Here is a 24,704-nt window from a genome sequence, read left to right as displayed (position 1 = left end):
CTTCCTGTGAGGAAAACGTGGTTAGGTTGTCGTGGGCTTGTAACAGTTGTCTTGATATCGGTGGAAGTCTGTAGATTAGGTGTTTGACCGTCGGAAAAATGGTGAAGGTCAAGACAAAAAAGCCCCGAGAGGGCATCAACAAAGCGAATCATAGCATGAATCCAGGTACGTGGTGTAAAAGGTCTGGAATTTGGCAACTGACCTGTCTACGTAGCCCTATCAATCCAATGTATCAATATCATTCTCATTAACGAAGTGTGTGTGAGCACGTATGTCAGCTGTCAAGTTTACAAGAATATCGTGATGACGGTTAGTGTGTTGGTAAACAAGCCATGATCAAAAGTTAAAAGTGACATCAAAATACTGTGGGAATTTACCAGACTGGCAGAGTTCACGCTAGTCCGAGTCCACTGACTTGGTTGAGAAATATTTGGATTCGCCATATTCATGGATGCTCAACCACAGTCAGAGTCGAGCAAGTTTGTCTCAATGGTGTGGCACGGGTAGCAATCCCAATACACACTGTGGTTGAGCAGCCATGAATATGGCGTAGCCAAATATTTCTCAATCAACAGTCAGTGTACTAGGACTAAGTTCACGCATTCGAATCCAGCTGTTGTTGGGGCTGTAGGCTACTCCGACAGGTTTCTCTAGTGGCCAGTGGTGCACACATTGTAGGACTTGCATATTGGCTTAAAACACTGATTGAAGAAATAAATTGTTTACAGCCATATTCTCAACGCGCACATATTTGAATGATGTAAAGTTTATGGTCATTGTAGATTAGGTTTGAAAAGGGCTGCCTTAAAGTCCATAATAACAGACTGGACTGGTATCAATACTGGATTTGAAGTGGGTCAGCTGTGCACAAGTGATTGGAACACAGAAGGCAACAGATTCAGAAAAAGCACATTTAAAGCTATCCAGAAATACACAATATATATAGTTCAAATAAAGTAAACGTTAAGATATATTTCCAACAGTTTCGGATATTTACCTGCCTCAGCGTTTAATTGTTGAATTAAAAAACATGGTAGGTCCATTCTGCCATGCAATTTGTGGAACGAAGTTGGCCGTTTAATCCACTCCAAAACGGCGACACACTCCGATTTCTGGTCTGCATGAAAGAGCATAGGATGGTTGTACCATTGTCTTGGAACTGTGTGGCAAAGAGATACGGAAATAGACCTAGCAAGGCAAGACTATGCAACCAGTCATAAATGAAAACTTCAGTGATCATTCCAGTCAAGGCTTGCAGCTACCATGTGCACGTTGGCTTCATTACCCATGTTTTCATCCTCTGACCTATAATACAGTCTGGATTATTGATGAACTTGATGGGTTGCACTTGTACACAGCGATTGTGAAGAGTGAAAAGTGAACACTTTATCACATTTTCTGCATATAACTAGTCTGAAATGGATTTAAATGTGTAATAGTGATTGGAAACATCATTTTCTCTTCAGTCCTCGAAAGAAATTAGTGTGTGTTGGTGTTTTAGAGTGAATTGACAGGACCACTTCATTCTTCAAAGTGCCTTGTGGAATGGACCTGTCTTGTTCTTTAATTTAACAATTAGACGTTGAGGATGGTATATATCAGAAATTGTTGAAAACAGACCTCAACGTTTAATTTAATTGAACGAACAGTATGTGGTGATTTAGTTCAATTTCAGGCATGTTAATTGGACTGGACGAAAAAGAAAAACATGGCAACGAATGTTAGTCTGCATAGTATTAGCATGCTCCTGTCCTGTGGCATGGACTGCTCCTACATTCACTGTTTGTATTGGCTTATTTGGCTTATTTGATCTTATTTGGTCATTTACACACGCTTATGGTAATAATGTGTCATATATCTGCAGATAAATGATCCCTGGCATTTTTTCAGTCTTTCCACTTCCATCAAAATGCATTCAATTTAAACCAAATATCACCTCTCCCAATCAGTAAGTAGTGTTATCTTGATACCCTAATGTTTCCAAAATTTGGGACAGATGTTAGTAGTGTTAAAAGTAGAATATTACATTTTTTTTACAAGCCTTTAGGAAAAGTACAGATATGAGTATGTTGTTCATTAGAAAGTCTAACCATGTGAGAAAAAAGAAACTCAATATTCCTGCTAAAATTACATATATATTGGCTAAAGTGAGCAGACCAGGTGTCCTAAATTTTAGAAGAAATAGGGTAATACCCCAACTGTATTGCACACTTGAAATTATAATGTCATGCATGCCCTTCATAAGCAGTTAAAAACTGAATTTTGCCCTGTGATTCAAGACATGTATAAAACTTACGATTGTGTTGTTGTTCTGTTTGCTGTCTCAGACCGGGTCAAAGGGCAGGGTGGCAGCAACATGAGGGATAAATCCACCATTCGGCGATTGCAGATGTATAGGAATTTCAAACCAAAAAGGTTAATAAACTGAATGCTACTCTTTTTGTATGTATTAACAACTACTACAGATCTTCATGTAGGTAACCTTGCCTTTGTTGGTCAACTTAAGCTCAAACATTTAGCTAAACATTGAAGTATTTGAAGAAATAACACCATTGTTAGTAGTAGTTTTTCATTGTCTTGCATGTTTTCTTGGGTTAATTTATGTGTTTGATGAGAACATTATTCTCTGCAGAACTTTGTAGTTATCGCCTCTAGAAGTATACATGTAATTTTCACTACAAAGTAAAGATATTAAGGTGTATAAATTCAGTTCAGAGTTGCCATGTTATGGAGCAAAAGAATTAGGGTGTATGTAAAAGGAGTTTTGGTCACAAGTCACACTTACATTATTAGCTGCGCTTAGTCATTTGAGGGGATAGGTAGGTTGGCTTAGTGGATAGAACTCTCAGCTTTGTTTGCACAAATTCCAGGGTGCTTTTGTGTCAAACCAAAGATTTTGTTAATGATAGCAGCCAGTGATTCATTTCCTCAACATTCTGCAAAGGTTGCAGTGGGCCCTGTGTAAGTACATGTATACTGTGTCCAGTGGTGTCTTGGAAATATGATGGAGTGTCATGATTGGTGTCTTGGACATGATGAGGTGCCTCTGTGGCTGAGGTTTTTAGTGTGCCAGCGTGGTGCAATGACCTAGGAGTCTCACAGCAATGCAGTCGCTGTGAGTTTAAGTCCAGCTCGTGCTGGCTTCCTCACCAGCCATACGTTGGAAGTCCGACAGCAACCTACGGATGGTCGTGTGCTTCTCCAGAGCGCAGCCTGGTTTCCTCCCACCATAACGCTGATTTTTGTGGTGTAAGAAAGGGTGTAAAACACTATCTAATAAATAAACAAATTTGGCATGATGATGGGGTGCCACAACTGGTGTCATAGACATAATGACAATGGGCCATGACTGGTGTCTTGGGCAAGGTGTTATTGGCATGATGGGCTGTCTGGACCAGCATCTTGAGCATGATGTTGAGTTGTAATCTCTAGTGTCATAGAATAAGTGATGGGTTGCCATGGCTGTTGTTTTATGTTAGGCATAATGATGGAGTGTTATCAGTGGTGTCTTAGGCAGTATGATGGGGTGTCATGACTGGTGTCTTCAGCATGATATTGTAATGAGGTACACATGGATTTTAAATATAAAAGAATGTATAGTTTTGTGAAAGTTTTTATTGAAATCTGAGTCTTAATACTTCCTGATGTTTTGCGTGTGCAGGGACAGACGAGGAAAAATTGTCCAGCCAGCTCCGTTCCAGTCTCGGCTGCCCTCAGGAAGTGTAGCTCGTGTGGAGCCAAAACAGACGCTGGTTGGTAAGACTTCTTAGAACTGCATTGTTAACAGAGCACAGAGCTAATAAAATGAAGAAAAAAAAACTGCCATTGCCATTTTTATGGCTGGTTACCTGCAGACATCAATCATTACTATGTGTCCTGATGTCAGAGAGATTTTTAACACATCCTGTATTTCAGGAAACACACGAGTGGTTACCCAGAATGCACTGCAGACCTTCCAAGAAGAATTGGGCAAGGTGATGAGGGACCCATATAAGGTGGTGATGAGACAGACACAACTCCCTGTCACATTGCTCAATGAGACGGCCAAGGTTAGACAACATAATACTTTGGAATTTGGGGTCAGATAAATACCTGTGCATGGTGTCTTTATGACCTGTATGTGCTGCTTTGTTTTGGAGAGCAGTCTTTTCTGGTTTGAATCATCATTTAGTTAATAAATGTTGATGTAAATATTCCATCTCCATGGAAGAAGTGCATTCATCATTCTTTTAATTGTTGTTCTTTTCGTTGTTGTTATATCCAAATTTTGTTGATGTGCAGATACATGCTTCTGTTGTATTCATTTGTGGCAGTCTATTTAGTTTATGTAGCATGTTGACAAGTGATAATGAGCTGAACTAAGTGTTGTTATGTGATAAATGTCAAAATGCTCCTGCGTTACTCCAACAATAAACACCAATGAAGTAAATAAATGATTATCGAAGCAGATATTTTACTGTAATTCTTTTGTGTTTCAGCATGCTAGAGTCCATCTCCTGGACACGGAGAGTTTTGAGTCCACTTTCGGTAAAAAGTCTATCAGGAAAAGACCAAACATGAAGGTGGCTGACATGGAGGTGGGATAACCTTGTGGAATTCAGCCCATATTTTCATGATCTTTTTTGTTGGGATGTTTCCATGTAATCACCAAACTGGTGAAAGTAACACTTGTTTGGGGGCTAATCAGCATTTCCACTTAAACTTCATGCAAATTTCAATTCAAAAGAAAAACAGAGCTAGCAAAAGACAGTATGTCAGTTACATATGTGTAGACTTTAAAACATCCGATCCCATGGTGTAGTCAAAAGTTACCTCCCTTTATACCCCCCCCCCCACCCCTTCTTCCAATTCATAGTACGGGCTGATAATGATATAATGTATGGAAATTGATGTAATATTGTCAAATACAGTGTAGACAGTAGTCTCTATTCTGTTCGTCCCTCAGCAAGAAAATAATAAACCTCTCAGTTGTAAAGCATTCAGTTCACTGCTTACTTCATGGTGTCAAGTTTTAACTGCTCTCTTTCTGCGACAGACCCTTCTAGCAGGGGTAGAAGCCTCGAACTCTAAGTATGATGTGAGCAAAGACAGCGACCTGGTGACAGAGGTGCAGGATATGAAAGATGAGCCACTAGAAGTCGTGTTTAAGGCTGGCCAATCAAAACGCGTCTGGAATGAGCTTTACAAGGTAAGTTAAAGTCAAGTTAGGTTTGTCCTTGGATGGATTTGTGCGGGACATGGGGAGGTGTGGGTTAAGCTGAGGCACTGGTAATTATGTTACTTGCTGCATATAAGTACATTACACAACCACGTCTGACTACATCTGTCTCCAGTTGGACTCTAGCTGGTTGAGCAGTGCAGACTTGTTAGAGATGGGAAAAGTGTGGGTTAAGCTGAGGCACTGGTGATAACGTCACACAGCATCTGTTTCTTGTGGCGCCCTAGCTGGCTGAGCAGGCGGCCAGACTTCAGATCACCAGTCTTTGACAAGTAAACTAGCAAGTTTTGATTGAGCTCCATTTGGCTTGGCATAAGCCTTATGTCAGGGTTTTTTCTCAGGCCACAGGTGAGGGACATAAACTTGGGTGTCATATTCTGTGTACCAACTGTAAATGCTGTTGACACATACTTTTATCTTTTGTCAGGTGATTGACTCATCCGATGTGGTGGTGCAGGTATTAGATGCCCGTGATCCTCTGGGCACCAGGTGTTATCAGGTGGAGGAATACCTAAGGAAGGAGAAGCCGCATAAACACTTGATCTTTGTCCTCAACAAGGTGGATTTGATCCCAGTCTGGGTCACGGTCAGTACATCTGTGAAAAGAACACATAAATATGGGGATGATAAGACTGTCCACATGGGAGATGGTATGGCTGTGAATATGGGAGATGGTATGGCTGTCAGTATGGGAGATGCTTTGGTTTTCAGTTTAAGAGATGCTTTGGTTGTCAATATGGGAGATGCTATGGCTGTCAATATGTGAGATGGTATGGCTGTCAATATGGAGATGGTATGGCTGTCATTATGGGAGATGCTTTGGTTTTCAATATGGGAGATGCTTTGGTTGTCAATATGGGAGATGCTTTGGTTGTCAATATGGGAGATGCTATGGTTGTCAGTATGGGAGATGCTATGGTTGTCAATATGGGAGATGGTATGGCTGTCATTATTTGAGATGGTATGGCTGTCAATATGGGAGATGCCATGGCTGTCAATATGGGAGATGCCATGGCTGTCAATATGGGAGATGGTATGGCTGTCAATATGGGAGATGGTATGGCTGTCATTATGGGAGATGCTATGGCTGTCAGTATGGGAGATGGTATGGCTGTCAATATGGGAGATGGTAAGGATGTCAATATGGGAGATGCTATGGTTGTCAGTATGGGAGATGCTATGGTTGTCAATATGGGAGATGGTATGGCTGTCATTATTTGAGATGGTATGGCTGTCAATATGGGAGATGCCTTGGCTGTCAATATGGGAGATGGTATGGCTGTCAATATGGGAGATGCTTTGGCTGTCAATATGGGAGATGGTATGGCTGTCAATATGGGAGATGGTATGGCTGTCATTATGGGAGATGCTATGGCTGTCAGTATGGGAGATGCTATGGCTGTCAATATGGGAGATGCCTTGGCTGTCAATATGGGAGATGTCATGGCTGTCAATATGAGAGATGCTGTGGCTGTCAATATGGGAGATGCTATAGCTGTCAACATTAAAGATGGTATGGCTGTCATTATGGGAGATGGTATGGCTGTCAGTGTGGGAGATGGTATGGCTGTCATTATGGGAGATGGTATGGCTGTCAATACGGGAGATGGTATAGCTGTCAGTATGGGAGATAGTATGGCTGTCATTATGGGAGATGCTATGGCTGTCAATATGGGAGATGGTAAGGCTGTCAACATTGAAGATGGTAAGGCTGTCGGGGTGAGGGATGTTAAGGCTGTCAACATGGAGGAGCTAGAAGTGTAAACATGGAAGGGGCTCAGAGTGTAAACATAGGAAGCATGGATAGTGCTGAGACTGTGAACATGGGAGATGCTAGGACTGTAAGCATGGATGGTGCTCAGACTGTAAACATGAGAGATGCTTATACTGTAAATATGGGAGATGTTCAGACTGTAAGCATGGATGGTGCTCAGACTGTAAACATGGTAGATGCTAGGACTGTAAACATGGTAGATGCTAGGACTGTAAACATGGGAGATGCTAGGACTGTAAATATGGGAGGTGCTAGGACTGTGAACATAGGAGATGCTCAGACTGTAAACATGGGAGGTAGTCAGACTGGAAATATGGGAGATGCTCAGAATGTGAACATAGGAGATACTAGGACTGAAAACATGAGAGGTACTCAGACTCTGAACATGGAAGGTGATCAGACTGTAAACATAGGAGGTAGTCAGACTGTAAACATAGGAGGTAGTCAGGCTGTAAACATGGGAAATGCTCAGACTGTAAACATAGGAGGTATTCAGACTGTAAACATAGGAGGTAGTCAGACTGTAAACATGGGAAATGCTCAAATTGTAAACATAGGAGATATTTAGCTGTAAACGTAGGAGGTAGTCAGACTGTAAACATGGGAAATGCTCAGACTGTAAACATAGGAGATATTTAGCTGTAAACATAGGTAATCAGGCTGTACACATGAGAGGTGCTCAGGCTGTAAACATGGGGGTTGCTTGAACTGTAAACTTAGGAGATGCTAAGAATGTAAAGATGCTCAGACTGCAAACATGCAAAGTGCTCAGACTGTAAAGATAGGAGGTGCGAACTTAACATGGGTGAGGATGTGCCCACTTAACATGGGGGAGGATGTGCCCAGACTAAACATGGGAGGTGCTAGGACTGTAAACATGAGTGGTGCTAAGGTTGTAAACATAGAAGGTGCTACAGTTGTAATCAGAGAAGGTGCTAAGACAGTAAACTTGGAATTAACTGTTCGTGTTAGTTAAAGCTGGTGTGCTTTTTAGTGCCCATCTCAAATGGTCACTTATTTGCTGTCTGGTGCCTCCGTGCAAATTGTGGATGGTTGTGGGTTCCCCCCGGCCTCTGCCCATTTTCGTCCCACCATAATGCTGGCTGCCACCATATAATTGAAATATTCTTGAGTATGGCATAAAACACCAATCAAATAAATAAATATTTGCTACCCTCTTTGATTAGCAACATAGATATTGATTCATTCTCTTAATAATTGACGATATTCATTTACATGTATGGTTGTTTCTTCCGAAAAGAAGTCAGAGTATTTTACTAACATACATACATTTGTGTTACAGAAAAAATGGGTAGCTATATTGTCACAGGATCATCCAACGATGGCCTTCCATGCCAGCCTGACCAACCCATTTGGGAAAGGAGCTCTTATCAACCTATTACGACAGTTTGGAAAGGTGAGAACCAGTAGGATTTCAAGAAATGGTATCCTCGGGTTTAGACAGTAAAGGGAAGAGTTTTCCACTTCCTTGGACGGAACAGAAACTTACGATTATAATAGGTAGCGCTTGAAGGACTTACGTGAATTAAAGGGTTTTTTCTTTTACCTTATTAACTTGTGTGAATTGTGAAATGCATTAAAATATTTGCATTGTGATAAGTGCCTGTCAGGATCAACCATGACATCACAAAGTGTGGTATGTGCCTGTCAGGATGTACCATGACATCACAAACTGTGATATGTGCCTGTCAGGATAAACCATGACATCACAAACTGTGGTATGTGCCTGTCAGGATGTACCATGACATCACAAACTGGGATATGTGCCTGTCAGGATGTACCATGACATCACGAACTGTGGTATGTGCCTGTCAGGATGTACAAGATCATCACAAACTGTGATATGTGCCTGTCAGGATGTACCATGACATCACAAACTGTGGTATGTGCCTGTCAGGATATACCATGACATCACAAACTGTGATATGTGCCTGTCAGGATGTACCATGATATCACAAACTGTGATATGTACCTGTTGTGATATGTGCCTGTCAGGATATACCATGACATCACAAACTGTGATATGTGCCTGTCAGGATATACCATGACATCACAAACTGTGGTATGTGCCTGTCAGGATGTACCATGACATCACGAACTGTGATATGTGCCTGTCAGGATGTACCATGACATCGCAAACTGTGATATGTGCCTGTCAGGATGTACCATGACATCACAAACTGTGATATGTGCCTGTCAGGATATACCATGACATCACAAACTGTGGTATGTGCCTGTCAGGATGTACCATGACATCACAAACTGTGATATGTGCCTGTCAGCATGTACCATGACATAACAAACTGTGATATGTGCCTGTCAGGATATACCATGACATCACAAACTGTGGTATGTGCCTGTCAGGATGTACCATGATATCACGAACTGTGATATGTGCCTGTCAGGATATACCATGACATCACAAACTGTGATATGTACCTGTTGTGATATGTGCCTGTCAGGATATACCATGACATCACGAACTGTGATATGTGCCTGTCAGGATATACCATGACATCACAAACTGTGGTATGTGCCTGTCAGGATGTACCATGACATCACGAACTGTGATATGTGCCTGTCAGGATGTACCATGACATCACAAACTGTGATATGTGCCTGTTGTGGTATGTGCCTGTCAGGATGTACCATGACATCACAAACTGTGATATGTGCCTGTTGTGATATGTGCCTGTCAGGATGTACCATGACATCACAAACTGTGATATGTGCCTGTCAGGATCTACTATGACATCACAAACTGTGATATGTGCCTGTCAGGATCAACCATGACATCACAAACTGTGGTATGTGCCTGTCAGGATATACCATGACATCACAAACTGTGATATGTGCCTGTCAGGATGTACCATGACATCACAAACTGTGATATGTACCTGTTGTGATATATGCCTGTCAGGATATACCATGACATCACAAACTGTGATATGTGCCTGTCAGGATGTACCATGACATCACAAACTGTGGTATGTGCCTGTCAGGATGTACCATGACATCACGAACTGTGATATGTGCCTGTCAGCATGTACCATGATATCACAAACTGTGATATGTGCCTGTTGTGGTATGTGCCTGTCAGGATGTACCATGACATCACAAACTGTGATATGTGCCTGTTGTGATATGTGCCTGTCAGGATATACCATGACATCACAAACTGTGAAATGTGCCTGTTGTGGTATGTGTCTGTCAGGATATACCATGACATCACAAACCGTGATATGTGCCTGTTAGGATGTACCATGACATCACAAACTGTGATATGTGTCTGTCAGGATATACTATGACATCGCGAACTGTGGTATGTGCCTGTCAGATTATACCATGACATCACAAACTGTGATATGTTTGTCAAGATGTACCATGACATCACGGACTGTGATATGTGCCTGTCAGGATGTACCATGACATCACGGACTGTGATATGTGCCTGTCAGGATGTACCATGACATCAAGAACTGTGATGTGTGCCAGGATGTACCATGACATCACAAACTGTGGTATGTGCCTGTCAGGATATACCATGACATCACGAACTGTGATATGTTGACATCACGAACTGTGGTATGTGCCTGTCAGGATATACCATGACATCACGAACTGTGATATGTTGACATCACGAACTGTGGTATGTGCCTGTCAGGATATACCATGACATCACGAACTGTGATATGTTGGCATCACGAACTGTGGTATGTGCCTGTCAGGATATACCATGACATCACGAACTGTGATATGTTGACATCATGAACTGTGATATGTGCCTGTCAGGATGTACCATGACATCACAAACTGTGATATGTGCCTGTCAGGATGTACCATGACATCACAAACTGTGATATGTGCCTGTCAGGATATACCTTGACATCACGAACTGTGGTATTGGCCTGTCAGGATGTACCATGACATCACGAACTGTGGTATGTGCCTGTCAGGATGTACCATGACATCAAGAACTGTGATGTGTGCCTATCAGGATGTACCACGACATCACAAACTGTGATATGTGCCTGTCAGGATGTACCATGACATCACAAACTGAGATATGTTTCTGTCAAGATGTACCATGACATCACGAACTGTGATATGTGCCTGCCAGGATCAACCATGACATCACAAACTGTGATGTCCTTTTTTTGATACCTAGTGAAATTATATTCATATGTGTTGGTCATTGCTGAATATGAGAAAAAGCCTAAGTAAGATGATCAGAGTACACTTACACTGACAGTGCGATTTGTGTGGCCACAGTGCCAGGCAGCGAAATTTGGCGCGAACGAAACCGTCGGTCGCGCAACGGTTACGTGCGGTTCAATTTGGCTAACCGGAAAATCGGTTAGGCCAACTGTCCAACGAGAACGTTCTTAGAGTCAGTGTGCATTAGGTAACTACAGATAAACTGGACTGAACAGCTTTCATAATCACAACGCGGCCAGTATGGCAACGCGTCTAAAAATAGAAACATCGATTTCAGCCACAGCCAGCTGCCTGTGCTGGTCACATGGAAATGTAATCATTCATATATGCTTTACAGGCTTTGAGATAATACTCAAATTATTTATTTTGACTTATCTTTTCACGCAAGTAAATAAAACAAGGTTACCTTTTCATGTACATGTAGTTTAACTGCTACTCGAGCGCAAATTAGTCGAGTCTACCGTACAGAATGATGGAACCCTTACGGGACCTCACCGGCTGCGTTCTGATTTAGAGCACAGGCCTGTGACGTCAAGGTCTCTCCCGGCCCTGTAGCGAGTATATATATATACTGTATATATATATATATCACTATGGTAAGACTCACACCACGTGCGTTGGAAACTGCGTTAATTATCAGTAATCAGGGATACCAAACTCGCTCCCCAATACCGTAATGACACTTACTGGAAGTACTTAATGTTGGACTGGGCATATTGCAAACATATAAGCCTGTATAACGGAATTTCACGTAAAAATGTGCCACAGGAGTCAAGTAGGCCTACCAACCAGGCAACACACAACGTTGAAACACCGTGTGAGTGTAAAATTTCTCTTTCTTTTGTTCACCAACCTTACGGTATGAGCTGCTAGATATAGAAAAGAAAAAAAAATAACATTGAGCTGAATACTTTTATTAATGATCCATAATGATGCCTGAAACATAAACCACGTAAACAATTAGCGTAACCAATCGGGTTGATAAACATACGTGGCGTAACCGAATGATCGGTTAGGCGAGGCGGAAAAGACGTAACCGATTTCTGGGTTTCGCCGGCAGGCCAAATTTCGCTGCCTGCAGTGCTCTGAAGGGGAGTTTGTGAATGGATTTGAGCCCAGTCTGGGTCTGGATAGTGTTTGACTAACCCAAGGGTCACCATAGGCTGAGTGCTGATACAGGTGAAACTGGTGATACAGTTCACACTTCAGCCGTCTTTGTGTCAGAATGTGGATTGCTACTGCAGTTCTTTATCAAACTGATTTATACAGAAATAGAATGTGACAACATCTGGAGGGGAAGACAAATAGCAGTGCAGACTAATGGCTGATTTACTCATTTTTGTCTGATTCTGGCCATTGTGTTGATCTTTATGGCCCTTTAAATGTAGAATCTCAAGCAAGTCCTTGTCAAGTCTCTCTTTAATTATGATTGCATTTTCATGAAATCTTGTAGGCATTTTGTTGTCTGTGTTGACAGTTACATCAGGATCACAAACAGATCAGTGTGGGGTTTATTGGCTACCCCAACACAGGCAAAAGCTCCATAATCAATGCTCTGCGTTCCAAGAAAGTCTGCAACGTGGCACCTATAGCCGGGGAAACAAAGGTGAGGCCCGGGCATATGTCAGGTTTAGAAGAGTTACTGTGATCAAGGTGATTGTAAGAGCTCTTTATTCAGAGAGCAGGAGAGATAATAACTGTACCATGTATCCGTAGTTAACTGTAAACTGAGGGCAAAAGTGATTTGTGAAACTATCTTTACATCACACTTGTCTGGGCGCAGTGACCCAGGAGCCTCTCATTAATACAGTCGCTGTGAGTTCAAGTCCAGCTCAAGCTGGCATCCTCTACGTCTGTATGTGGGAAAGTTTGTCAGTGACCTGCAGATGGTCATGGTTTTCCCCTGGGCTCTGCCCTTTTTTTCCCACAATAATGCTGGCCACTGTCTTAGTAAGTAAAATACTCTTAAGAGATAATACATGTACATGGTTCAAATGCTACAGGATCATTGGGATGCATCAAATATTACAGGATCATTGGGATGCATCAAATGTTACAGGATCATTGGGATGCATCAAATGTTACAGGATTATTGGGATGCATCAAATGTTACAGCATATTCTCACCTGGTGAGCGAGCTGTCTGTATAACTGTGATTACATGGTGATATTTACATAGCGTTTGTGTGGGTAGGTGTGGCAGTATGTGACGTTGATGAAGCGGATATACCTGGTGGACTGCCCCGGCGTGGTCTACCCGACGGCTTCAACGCCCACAGATTGTGTTCTCAAAGGGGTGGTAAGTCTGTCCATGTGAAAGTTTGGGGACGTTTGGTACATAAATACCATGAATGATCATTTTCCTTAATCTGAGAGTTTTATTGCATTTAGAAAGGTGTTTGAGGTTTGCTTGGAACATGGGATGATATTCTACTGGAAAGTTGCTTTTAAGTTTTAACGCCAAAAACAATATTTTGTGACATTTATTTGCCTCTGAAAAAGGCACTTTTGTGGGGGAAATTTGAAGTCATTTAGGGTATTTGATTCCTATTTAGGCATATACTTCATTCAGCATCCAGCGTAACAAAAAGGGTTTTAGCACGTTAGTGTTGTATGTTCTGGGACATTTTGCCACGGAAGCTAGCAAAGTGTAAAGTGATTCAAGAAAATTGTAATCAAGTGTCATTCACTTAATGTCTGTCTAGCTGTAATAAGTTGGCTGCAGAGATAGGAAACAAACTTTATCTACATGTCATTCTGTATGCCTGTCTGTGTTTGTCAGGTGCGTGTGGAGTATGTTAAGGCACCTGAGGATTATGTGGCCCCCATGTTAGACCGCATCAAACCAGAGTATGTGAAGAGGACATACAAAATAGAGGACTGGAAGAACCATGAGGATTTCCTGGAACAAGTAGCGAGGAAATCTGGAAAACTGCTTAAGGTACTGGCATGGACTTGTTTAACAGAGGTGACGAGCCTGAAAGTTGCTAAATAGTAATTGAAAAAAATGTCAAATGATCAGTATTATTTAGTCAGTTACTTTATTCCAAACGGTATGGTCAGCATACCGTATTTCGCCTAAAGTTTAGTTTGTAAAAATGCACTTTCAAAAGGACATAAAGGCCTTTAAATTATACTTTTTGTGCCAACACTTGACTATTTCTAATAAGGAATTAATCAAAAAAAAAGCTGAAATGGCCCTGATTAATCAGAATCAATCAAAATTTGGTTTTAATATGTTTATTTTCCTTCACATACATGGTAAGCTGTAGGCTTGTAGCGCGTAACATTCATACAAATTTATGCATCAGTTTTTTTTTCTTGAGAAGCAAAATATATTTTATCATTATTTTGAAATCAATATTTATCATGTGAAAAATGGCAACCTGAATGACATCATTTCACTTCTATGATGTCAGTCAGGCCCCCGTGCCTAACACGGAACATTCAGACGCTAATTTAGCTGTAAATAAAAACATGGTAACACTAAAATGTATATGCTATCATGGGAGGTAAATGTAGTTAGCCTGTGATTGGTTTGTGGGGCAGGACCCTTAATTTGAATACAGAATGTCATTGAGCTAGGGATACTAGTGGTCTGTACTATAAAGGCAGTGTGGATGAACAGAACCTCATTGAGCTAGGGATACTAGTGGTCTGTACTATGAGGGTAGTGTGGATGAACAGAACCTCACTGAGCTAGGGATACTAGTGGTCTGTACTATAAAGGCAGTGTGGATGAACAGAACCTCACTGAGCTAGGGATACTAGTGGTCTGTCCTATAAAGGCAGTGGGGATGAACAGAACCTCATTGAGCTAGGGATACTAGTGGTCTGTACTATAAAGGCAGTGTGGATGAACAGAACCTCATTGAGCTAGGGATACTAGTGGCCTGTACTATAAAGGTAGTGTGGATGAATACCGAGGTAGGCCAACTGGAGCTGGTGTACATGTGTCATGAAGCTCTCATACATTGTCCTATGATGTAGACAGTCAATATCTGTATATGCATGCAATGCTGGTATATATTCAAATAAACTGTTGGTTTTTAGATGTGATGAGGAAAGATAATTTAAAGGTGTAAGTCAGTGTTGTTACCAGGATTACATGGCAGTTTTGTTGTTTTCAGGGTGGAGAGCCTGATATATCCACAGTGGCCAAAATGGTGCTGAATGACTTTGTGAGAGGAAAAATTCCATACTTCACCAAACCCCCGGGCTCGGAGGTCAGTTATGGGAATTTGTGGCAGTGGTCATGAGAAAAAGCTGCCTTACAATAAATTTACGTCTTACTTGTGCAGAAGTGATACATTATCTCCTGGTCACAGGTGTACTTGCTGACTTGGACAAACAGTAAATGATTTGGTTGTTTATCGGGTCTACTTACAAAGTGGCTTGGTCACTTAAACCAATTCAGGATCACTTTATTCCATCAGTCCATTCAATTTAATTTAGCTGCAGTGTTTGATGAATTGAGCTTGTGTGATTCAGTGGTTCTGTATATCTTTCACACAATGTAAGTAGACTGACTGTTCAGCACAAGTCTGTCAACCAACCACTGATAAATCCAGCTTGTGTGATTCAGTGGTTCTGTATATCTCTTTCATACAATGTAAGTAGACTTACTGTTCAGCACAAGTCTGTCAACCAACCACTGATGAATCCAGCTTGTGTGATTCAGTGGTTCTGTATATCTCTTTCACACAATGTAAGTAGACTTACTGTTCAGCACAAGTCTGTCAACCAACCACTGATGAATCCAGCTTGTGTGATTCAGTGGTTCTGTATATCTCTTTCACACAATGTAAGTAGACTTACTGTTCAGCACAAGTCTGTCAACCAACCACTGATGAATCCAGCTTGTGTGATTCAGTGATTCTGTATATCTCTTTCACACAGTGTAAGTAGACTGACTGTTCAGCACAAGTCTGTCAACCAACCACTCATGAATCTAGTTTGTGTGATTCAGTGGTTCTGTATATCTCTTTCATACAGTGTAAGTAGACTGACTGTTCAGCACAAGTCTGTCAACCAACCACTGATGAATCCAGCTTGTGTGATTCAGTGGTTCTGTATATCTCTTTCACACAATGTAAGTAGACTGACTGTTCAGCACAAGTCTGTCAACCAACCACTGATGAATCTAGCTTGTGTGATTCAGTGATTCTGTATATTTCTTTCATAAGAACGCAGTTCTCCAGGTGGCAAGGTTGTATTTTCATCCTATATGCCTGATAAATTGTGTAAGTGCATGTTATAAAATCAGCAGGTCATCAGCTGACAAAACATCAGAGAAATTCTCAAAATGACCGGCCTGTGATTCTTTGTTTGACAGGGTGAGGGTGTTGATGAGAAACCTTGTGACAAGCAAGAGGAGAAGATCCCATCTGAACCTGTGAGTGAGAAACCTAAAGTAAAGCAGAACCTGAGGAAGATTCAGGTAGATGCTGAGTATGTGGGAGAGGATGTGAAGGATGAGGACTTGTCTGATGGGGAGAGTGACTCTGAGTTAGAGAGGGAGGCAGAGGTAGAGGAGGAGGAAGGGGAGGCCACTGCTGCAGGGAGAATGCCAGAAACTGCTGCAGAGACTGTCAGCCCTCCAGACCGCGAACAGCAGCCCTCAAACTCCAAGGGCAGACAACCAGTGGGAAATGACCAAAGGGCACAAACTGGACATAGTGATATAAATAAAAGCAGTGTTAAAGGGAAAAAGTCAAGAAAAATGGTAAAACAGACTGAATCTAGTGTAAATAGCAAACAAAGGAAGAAATCTGGAAAGAGGAACTCGCACACTCCTCCAGACATGGAAGAAACCTCAAAGAGAAGAAATGTGCATGTAGATAAAAATACAGGTATCAGTATGAACATTACTTCTGGAAGCTCACTGGTCAGTTGTGACAATGCGGTCAGCCAAAGTGCAGCTGTGAGATCCGTGGAATATCGGTCCAGTACGAGTGGCAACTTCAGAATCCTGGATCAGACCACTACGAGTACCACGGACGAAGCAGCGCCCATGAAGGAGATAAACTATGATAGTAGGTTTTGGTTGTAGAGGAATCTCATGACCCATGCTTCAATTTAGATGTAACAGTGAAATTAGACACTGGTTAAATTGGCTAAGATCTTGATCTTGACCATTGACCTTTAACCTTAATCCATATTACTGAACATTCTTCAGTTTATAGCATGTATTGCTAAAGTGTGGTGAAACTTATCACTTTATATAAACTTATCACTTAAAACTTACGACTTATAAACTTTTAAATTGACTTAATTACCAAAGACGGAGGAGCAAAACTTTTAATTCTCTTGCTAGAATAATTTACTGAAGGTATTATGTCACTATAGCCTGGATTCCGAATGTTTATTTTGTAGTGACATCAGTGATGATTGACATCAGTGATATCAGTGATCAGTGACATCATTGGTGCTGATTGACATCATTGCTATCATTGCTGATTGACATCATGAACATGAGTGCTGATTGACATCATTATCATTGGTGCTGATTGACATTGCTATCAGTGCTGATTGACATCATTAACATCAGTGGTGATTGATATCAGTGATGATTGACATCATTGGTATCAGTGCTGATTGACATTAACATCAGTGCTGATTGACATCAGTGACTTCAGTGCTGATTGACATCATTATCATTGGTGCTGATTGACATCATTAACATCAGTGATATCAGTGATGATTGACATCAGTGATATCAGTGATGATTGACATCATTGCTATCAGTGCTGATTGAAATCATTATCATTGGTGCTGATTGACCTCATTGACATCAGTGATGATTGACACCATTAACATCAGTGATGATTGACATCAGTGATATCAGTGATGATTAACATCATTGCTATCAGTGATGATTGACATTAACATCAGTGCTGATTGACATCAAGGACATCAGTACTGATTGACATCATTATCATTGGTGCTGATTGACATTGCTATCAGTGCTGATTGACATCATTAACATCAGTGATGATTGACATTAACATCAGTGCTGATTGACATCATGGATATCAGTGCTGATTGACATCATTAACATCAGTGCTGATTTACATCATTAACATCAGTGCTGATTGACATCATTAACATCAGTGCTGATTGACATCATTAACATCAGTGCTGATTGACATCATGAATATCAGTGATGATTAACATCATTAACTTCAGTGATGATTGACATCTTTGACATCAGTGATGATTGACATCATTAATATCAGTGATGATTGACATTAGTGCTGATTGACATTAGTGCTGATTGACATCATTAACATCAGGATATTGCATCAGGAGATATGTCCGGTATCGGGCAAAGTACAGTAGTGTCCTCTAGGCTGTGCTCAGTTGTCTCCATTCTAAATCCAACATTCAGGTGCACTATTCTGGAGTAATAGGATATTAAACATGCATGTACTTTTGTTGACAGGTAAATTTTTTGGATGCAAAGTGAAACAGACAGGACAGGTAGCTGTGGTGGAAGTGGTGCCAGTAGATAAGAGTAAATCTGATCAAAGGAAACGATCAACTGGCAGAAGGGCAGATGAAAAAGATAACTCGCTTCCCAGTATATCCAGTCGTGAGGTGGGTACAAGACTTAGAGAAATGGCATTCTATCTGGACTTGGTGCAATTTAACTTACCTAGGGGTAAAAGGAAAGCAAGTAAAAGCAAGGCATTGTTAAAGAGGGGCAAATGTATGTGTCTGGTTCTTTTTATTGTTTATTTTCTTTTTGTTCATTCTGGGTTTCAGTTTGATATGGGCAAATTGTCAGGATTTGTGTGGTTGGTTTCATGTTGCTCTTCCCAGGACAATGCCTGCTGTTCTGTCAGTGACATATTGACTGTAGTGTTAATCTCCAACCAGTCAGTTATTCTTGTTGTTTACTTGGAATATGAAGGAAAAATGAAAGTTTAGGAAGATTGTAAAGAATAAGTAATGTTTTACAGGTAATCGCTAGTAAACTCTGTTTTTGTTGTTTCAGAAACGAAAACTGGCTCGACAAGAACGATCCAAGAAGATTGGTGTGCACTTTTATAAGAATACAGATGTGAAAAATCGATCGTTCCGTCGCTAATGAATTACAATTTTATAATTTCCAATGGCTTCAGCTCCCCCATCCCTCCCCCCCTCCCAACCACCAAAAAAAAAAAAAAAGTGAAAAGAAATGTAATAAACAAAGCAATTGTTGTGTGTGTGATTTTTTTGTGTGTGGCGTGTTACATTTCCTTCCTCAGAAAGCAAACCCAGATTTGTGCTTCTGCACTGGTTTCTCCCAAGCTCTACCCGGTTTCCTCCCACCATAATGCTGGCCTCTGTCATATTAGTCAAATATTCTTGAGTATGGCGTAAAACACCAATCAAATAAATAAACTTTAGCTTGTGAGCTCACTGGTCGAGGGTTTATCATCTATGACACTGAGAATAACATACAAGCCAAATGAGCCAGTTTGGGTTCCAGCTAATTCTTTGGCTCATCTTATTCATAATTCTGTAAAGTAAGATGTGACTTTGTGAAATGTGGGGTTATGTCCCTTTTGTCCTCTTCTAAATGGGATAATGGCTGTACGAATAACCTCTACTGCAGCGTGTAAAATCCTTCATCATTCTGATAATCCAAAGTAACCAGTGGGAATTTTTCACAAACTTAAAAGACGTCAGTACTATGAAAAGATTTCATTCAAACCACACTTGTCTTTTTTTCTAGCACGCAACAGATTTTGTGATATTTCAGTGTCAAAATTGAAGAACATTAACCAATGCACCAGACAGAAAGCATCCCATGGCCCTGATCATAGTGCACCATAAACTCTGTCAATAATGCTGACCGTACTTGGGAAAGCCTGCCAGCAACCTGTAGAATGTTGTGGGTTTCCCCGGGCTGTGCCTGGTTTCCTCCCACCATAGTGCTGGCCGCCGTCGTAAATGTGAAATATTCTTCAGCATGGGGTACAACACCAATCAAATACATTAATGCAGGCCGTACTTTACAAAGCCTGCCAGCAACCTGTGGATTGTCATGGGTTCCCCAGGGCTCTGCCCAGTTTCCTCCCACCATAATGCTGGCTGCCGTCGTATAAGTGAAATATTCTTCACCAATCACCAATCAAATACATTGATGCTAACCAGACATTTCAGGGAATTTCTTTTTCTTGTAATAGTTAAACTTGGCACCTTTTGGCCAGTTTCTTGAACCTTCATGCCACAAGTTATGACTGACCTAAAACTCTGCTTCCCCTTCCATCATACTTCTGTACTAAGTGAGAAAATATTGGGCTAAATGAATGAAATCAAGAAGAAAAAACTCAGCTTATGAAATGCCATTAGTTTGTTCTGATGGGTGTGTTGATTTGTTTGGCACCATAATTAAGAATATTTCACTTTTAAGACCTGTCGATTTTTTGGATGGAGAAAGGTCAGCAGCCCATATATGTTTATGTATGTAGGAAGTACCAGCACATTGACAGGTTACGTCAGTTTAATCGATAAAGAGTGGGATTTGACCATCTGCCCTTACTGGCCAAGTTTCTTGCTAAATCAGAACACCTGATTTTTGCTCAAAGGCTCCCACTGTATTGGAACATCTGACATTTTTGTCCGAGTTTTCCCTATGGATTGGACCACACAAACTAAATGGCTCCTGCTGGAATGGAAAACCAGATGTGATCAAGCATTTGAGCTTACTAGATTGTAACACCAGACCCGATTGGTCAAGGATTCCAGCTGGATTGTAACACCAGACCTGATTGGTCAAGGATTCCAGATGGATTGTAACACCTGACCGGATTGGTCAATGATTCCAGCTGGATTGTAACACCAGACCGGATTGGTAAAGAATTCCAGCTGGATTGTAACACCACACCAAATGGTCATGGATTACCTCTGGCTGGGAACACCCGACTTGATTTGTCTAGGATATTCGACAAGGAAAAATTTGAAATTGATTAACCTGTTAATCAAATGATCTATTAGTCAGTCCATCCAAAATATCTACATGTACTAACATGACAGAGAAAAGTTAAACATGCAAAACTGAAAATATAAATACTGATTTTATTTACAATATATACACAGTTTAGTGTGATGAGCATATTCAATGTTTCTACATTCATAGTCCAGCTCCTTTGTAATTCACGTACATTCACAAGGAACAGGACCCTGGACTGTATACTATTTAAGTATCCCTTGGAAAGATACACCCTCTGTATGGTCTGTGAGTTAATAATGAATGCATTATGGTATGAACTAAAATGTCCAGTAAACAAACTATCATATCTCCCCTGGTTACATCTATACATATCCTGTGCTGCATGAATATATATTCTCATTAGCGAAGTTAGCTATATCAGACAAAAAGGGGCACAGGTTTAAACATTTTAAGGCTACAGGACTGTAAATAGGCTTATGAAATGTGATAACTCCAGGTGATGTGGTTCTGTAGAGATACATTATGTACAGAAAGGTAGACTTACAAAGACAGACTTGCAGATAGAGACAAACTTACAAAGGCAGATTTGCTGAGAAAGGCAGACTTACAAAGGTTAACTTACATTGTCAGTATATTGTAACTGTGCAGGGTGTTGAGTCTGGTGTCCATGAACAATCAATTGATACTATTTATTTATATATTTGATTGGTTTTTCCACCGTTCTCAAGAATATTTCACTTATACACTGTCATCCACCATTATGATTGGAGAAAACTGGGCAGAGCCCAGGGAATCACCTGATACAAAGCAGCATAGTTATTGTCAACAAGAAGTGATGTCTAATTAAACACCACTGGACAAATGTTCATATTTATCCCAGGTTCCTCTGCCTCCATCTTCAACACCATACTCTCTGTCAATGTCTGGTCAGCAATTCCCTTGTCCAGTCTTCCAGAACATCAGTGGCTGAAAAATCTGTCAACAGAAAACATATTTATTTGACTGTTGTATTATACCATACTCAAGAACGTTTCACTTATATGATGACAGCAAGCATTATGGTGAGAGGGAAACCAACGACTGTCCCACATAGGGCCGGAGAGGAAGCCAGCCTCGATTTCAGAGCGACCGCATTGGTGAGGGGCTCCCGAGTCATTTTACTACGTTGGCACACTAATCACCTCAGCTGCTGAGGCCCCTCAGAGTAATGTATGTCAAAAATACTCTGCTATGAATATAACCTGTATAGAAATGGTATCATTTCTGGTCTAAATGGTCAATAACGAACTGACTAGCATTCATCTTGGGGTAAATACCAACTGTATGTTCGAGCTGATCTCACACTTCATGCTATTCATATGATGTCGATGTCCTATCCTCAACACAATATGGGCTTTCTAAAATTAAGTGGCAGGCAGAAAGATGAGACATGGTATTCTGGTACTTACACTAACATGAGAAACATGATCAGAACGTTCCACAGGGCGATGAAGATTCTAAAGTATCGTAATGACTGCAAGAATTCTCTGACTTTATCACCTGATACAAAGAAAAGACGAAATAGTGTCAGAGTATAGCAACAAACATCAGCTTCTGGATCCAGGTTATTTTCAGTGAACTCTGAACATGGTATTTTATCTATATATCTATATATCTCCCAAAATATTCATTTCAATTCTCAAGATGCTTCATATAACATTTCCAAATGATGGTACATGTAATTCTGTGTCAATTATTAGTTGTCGATGTAATTATAAAAAATATAAGGGCATCACCCTGCAAAGTAAAGAACAAAAAATATTCCAAACTAAGACCTGCCAGGGAAGTGTCTTAACTCAAGGGTAAAACATTCTTTGGACATGGAGAGCTCAGGTCTGTTTATTTTCATAACATATTAATCAAGCATGCAGCAATTAAAAAAGGTAAAATAAAGCAGCACAAAAAATAAAACTATATCAGACCCCATTAATATGCAGAATAAATTTGATTTGATTTGATTAGTGTTTTACGCCGTACTCAAGAATATTTCACTTATTCGACGGCGGCCAGCATTATGGTGGGTGGAAACCGAGCACAGCCCGGGGGAAACCCACGACCATCCGCAGGTTGCTGGCAGACCTTCCCACGTACGGCTGGAGAGTGCAGAATAAAGATTACCAGTTGATGGCTCCATGTTTGAACCAAAGGTGTCATCCCTGCTTTTTTTTCTGAAAAGTGAAAAAATATACAACCTTAAATCACTAAAATATATGACAAATGTGATTTGTAAAGAAGTATAACTTTTATTTAAATACTAGAGACTGAAGAAATTGGATTGTTAAATACCACAATTCAACAGTTTCAGGTAAGTACAAAGTACAGAACATCACAGGCTCTTATGTGTTAGTTTTCAAAGTGCTTGTAAGAAGCTGAAAACAAAAAAGTGGTTACAAGAAAACATGGTAACAGATGAGAGGGAAAACTTACAGATTGAAGTTAAGTATGGCTCCAGCATTGACCATCAGAGTCCTTCAAAAAAAAAAAAATAATAATAACAACATCAACATTGAAGTTAACCCTAACTTGCTCACTGCCATATTCTCTTAATAGTCCAGCCATATATAAACCATGAAAATTTGTGAGGAAATTCCAATCCTTATTCCCTTGTCAGCAGAAGAGTAAACCCAGTTCTCATAGTCCTATATATAATTTCTGTGCAAGTGGTTGGCGCATTCTCCACTATGTTATTTATTTATTTCTTTATTTGATTTGTGTTTATGATGTACTCAAGAATATTTCATTTATACGACGACTCCAGCATTATGGTGGGCAGAAACCTGGCAGAGCCCAGGAGAAATCCATGACCATCTACAGGTTGTTGGCAGACATTCCCATGTATCGCACAAAAAGGAAGCCAGAAATGGACTTGAACTTAGAGCGACCAAATTGGTGAGAGGCTTACAACTGTGTACAAAGAACATTTCGCTGACTGTTTAACCCAGGTGAGATATAGGCACTGAAGATGATTTTAGCATATAAAAAAAAAAAAAAAAAAAAAAAAAATTTAGCTTTTAGGTAAGAATTTTTTTCTGGACAAGTAATCAGAATGCATCTAGCTTTCAGATATGTTATCTTCAATGACAGTAGTATTCTAAACTTAGAATTCTAGGAAACGGCAAAAATCAGCATTTCGTCCATTCAGCTCCAGGTTTATTATAACCTTCTACTTGCGAGGAACCCGGGTGCTCGAAACCACGAATATACAATGTTGTTGTTGTACATAGCACCCTTTCCTTTCGTTTTTACTTACAAATACATGATATCTTGCTATGTCAGTAAAACAACACTGTATTTCTTGCTCCCGTTTCTGAGATAAGAGTATATTTAGTCAGGGTAATCAATCCTTACCCAAATAACAATAAATCCGAGATCATTTTGACAGTCGTTGTTTTCCTCGCATCGAACACGTCTCAAACGACAGCCCTGGTAATCTTCAAACATTCAAATGGATGTAGTGGAGATGACCTACTTAACCTTCAGATAGATAAAGCA

The 24,704-nt window shown here is 40.5% G+C and overlaps 2 protein-coding genes across 2 annotated transcripts; one reads left to right on the top strand and one right to left on the bottom strand.

Annotated features, from left to right (window-relative positions):
* The first annotated feature begins 16 nt into the window (after nucleotides 1–16).
* LOC135469868 (uncharacterized) lies at nucleotides 17–19,448 on the top strand. Its single transcript, XM_064748492.1, has 15 exons — nucleotides 17–165; nucleotides 2,328–2,415; nucleotides 3,662–3,756; nucleotides 3,916–4,049; nucleotides 4,479–4,577; nucleotides 5,036–5,188; nucleotides 5,646–5,804; nucleotides 8,296–8,409; nucleotides 12,709–12,837; nucleotides 13,425–13,529; nucleotides 14,013–14,171; nucleotides 15,361–15,456; nucleotides 16,566–17,265; nucleotides 18,675–18,829; nucleotides 19,230–19,448. Exons 1-15 carry the CDS (start codon nucleotides 99–101, stop codon nucleotides 19,320–19,322), a joined length of 2,346 nt encoding a protein of 781 aa, XP_064604562.1. The 5' UTR covers nucleotides 17–98; the 3' UTR covers nucleotides 19,323–19,448.
* Nucleotides 19,449–21,278: 1,830 nt separating this feature from the next.
* LOC135469867 (protein SMIM7 homolog) lies at nucleotides 21,279–24,636 on the bottom strand. Its single transcript, XM_064748491.1, has 5 exons — nucleotides 24,561–24,636; nucleotides 23,640–23,681; nucleotides 23,331–23,380; nucleotides 22,622–22,712; nucleotides 21,279–22,148 (listed from the first exon to the last, which is right to left on the bottom strand). Exons 1-5 carry the CDS (start codon nucleotides 24,584–24,586, stop codon nucleotides 22,133–22,135), a joined length of 225 nt encoding a protein of 74 aa, XP_064604561.1. The 5' UTR covers nucleotides 24,587–24,636; the 3' UTR covers nucleotides 21,279–22,132.
* Between the last annotated feature and the right edge of the window lie 68 nt (nucleotides 24,637–24,704).

The sequence above is a fragment of the Liolophura sinensis genome, chromosome 7 (assembly GCF_032854445.1).
Source record: "Liolophura sinensis isolate JHLJ2023 chromosome 7, CUHK_Ljap_v2, whole genome shotgun sequence".
NCBI classification, from domain to species: Eukaryota; Metazoa; Mollusca; class Polyplacophora; order Chitonida; family Chitonidae; genus Liolophura; species Liolophura sinensis.
The sequence above is the reverse complement of the archived record's forward strand: the minus strand, read 5'-3'. Positions and strand labels throughout refer to the sequence as shown.

Excerpts from the sequence above, each read along its gene's own strand:
- LOC135469868 (XM_064748492.1), top strand. The coding sequence starts at position 99 with ATGGTGAAGGTCAAGACAAAAAAGCCCCGAGAGGGCATCAACAAAGCG. Across the intron at positions 14,172-15,360 it reads AATCTGGAAAACTGCTTAAG|GGTGGAGAGCCTGATATATC; the intron begins GTACTGGCATGG and ends TGTTGTTTTCAG. Across the intron at positions 17,266-18,674 it reads GAAGGAGATAAACTATGATA|GTAAATTTTTTGGATGCAAA; the intron begins GTAGGTTTTGGT and ends TTTTGTTGACAG.
- LOC135469867 (XM_064748491.1), bottom strand. The coding sequence starts at position 24,586 with ATGATCTCGGATTTATTGTTATTTGG. Across the intron at positions 23,381-23,639 it reads GCCATACTTAACTTCAATCT|AAAAAAAAGCAGGGATGACA; the intron begins GTAAGTTTTCCC and ends TTCACTTTTCAG. Across the intron at positions 22,713-23,330 it reads AAACATGGAGCCATCAACTG|GTGATAAAGTCAGAGAATTC; the intron begins GTAATCTTTATT and ends TCTTTGTATCAG.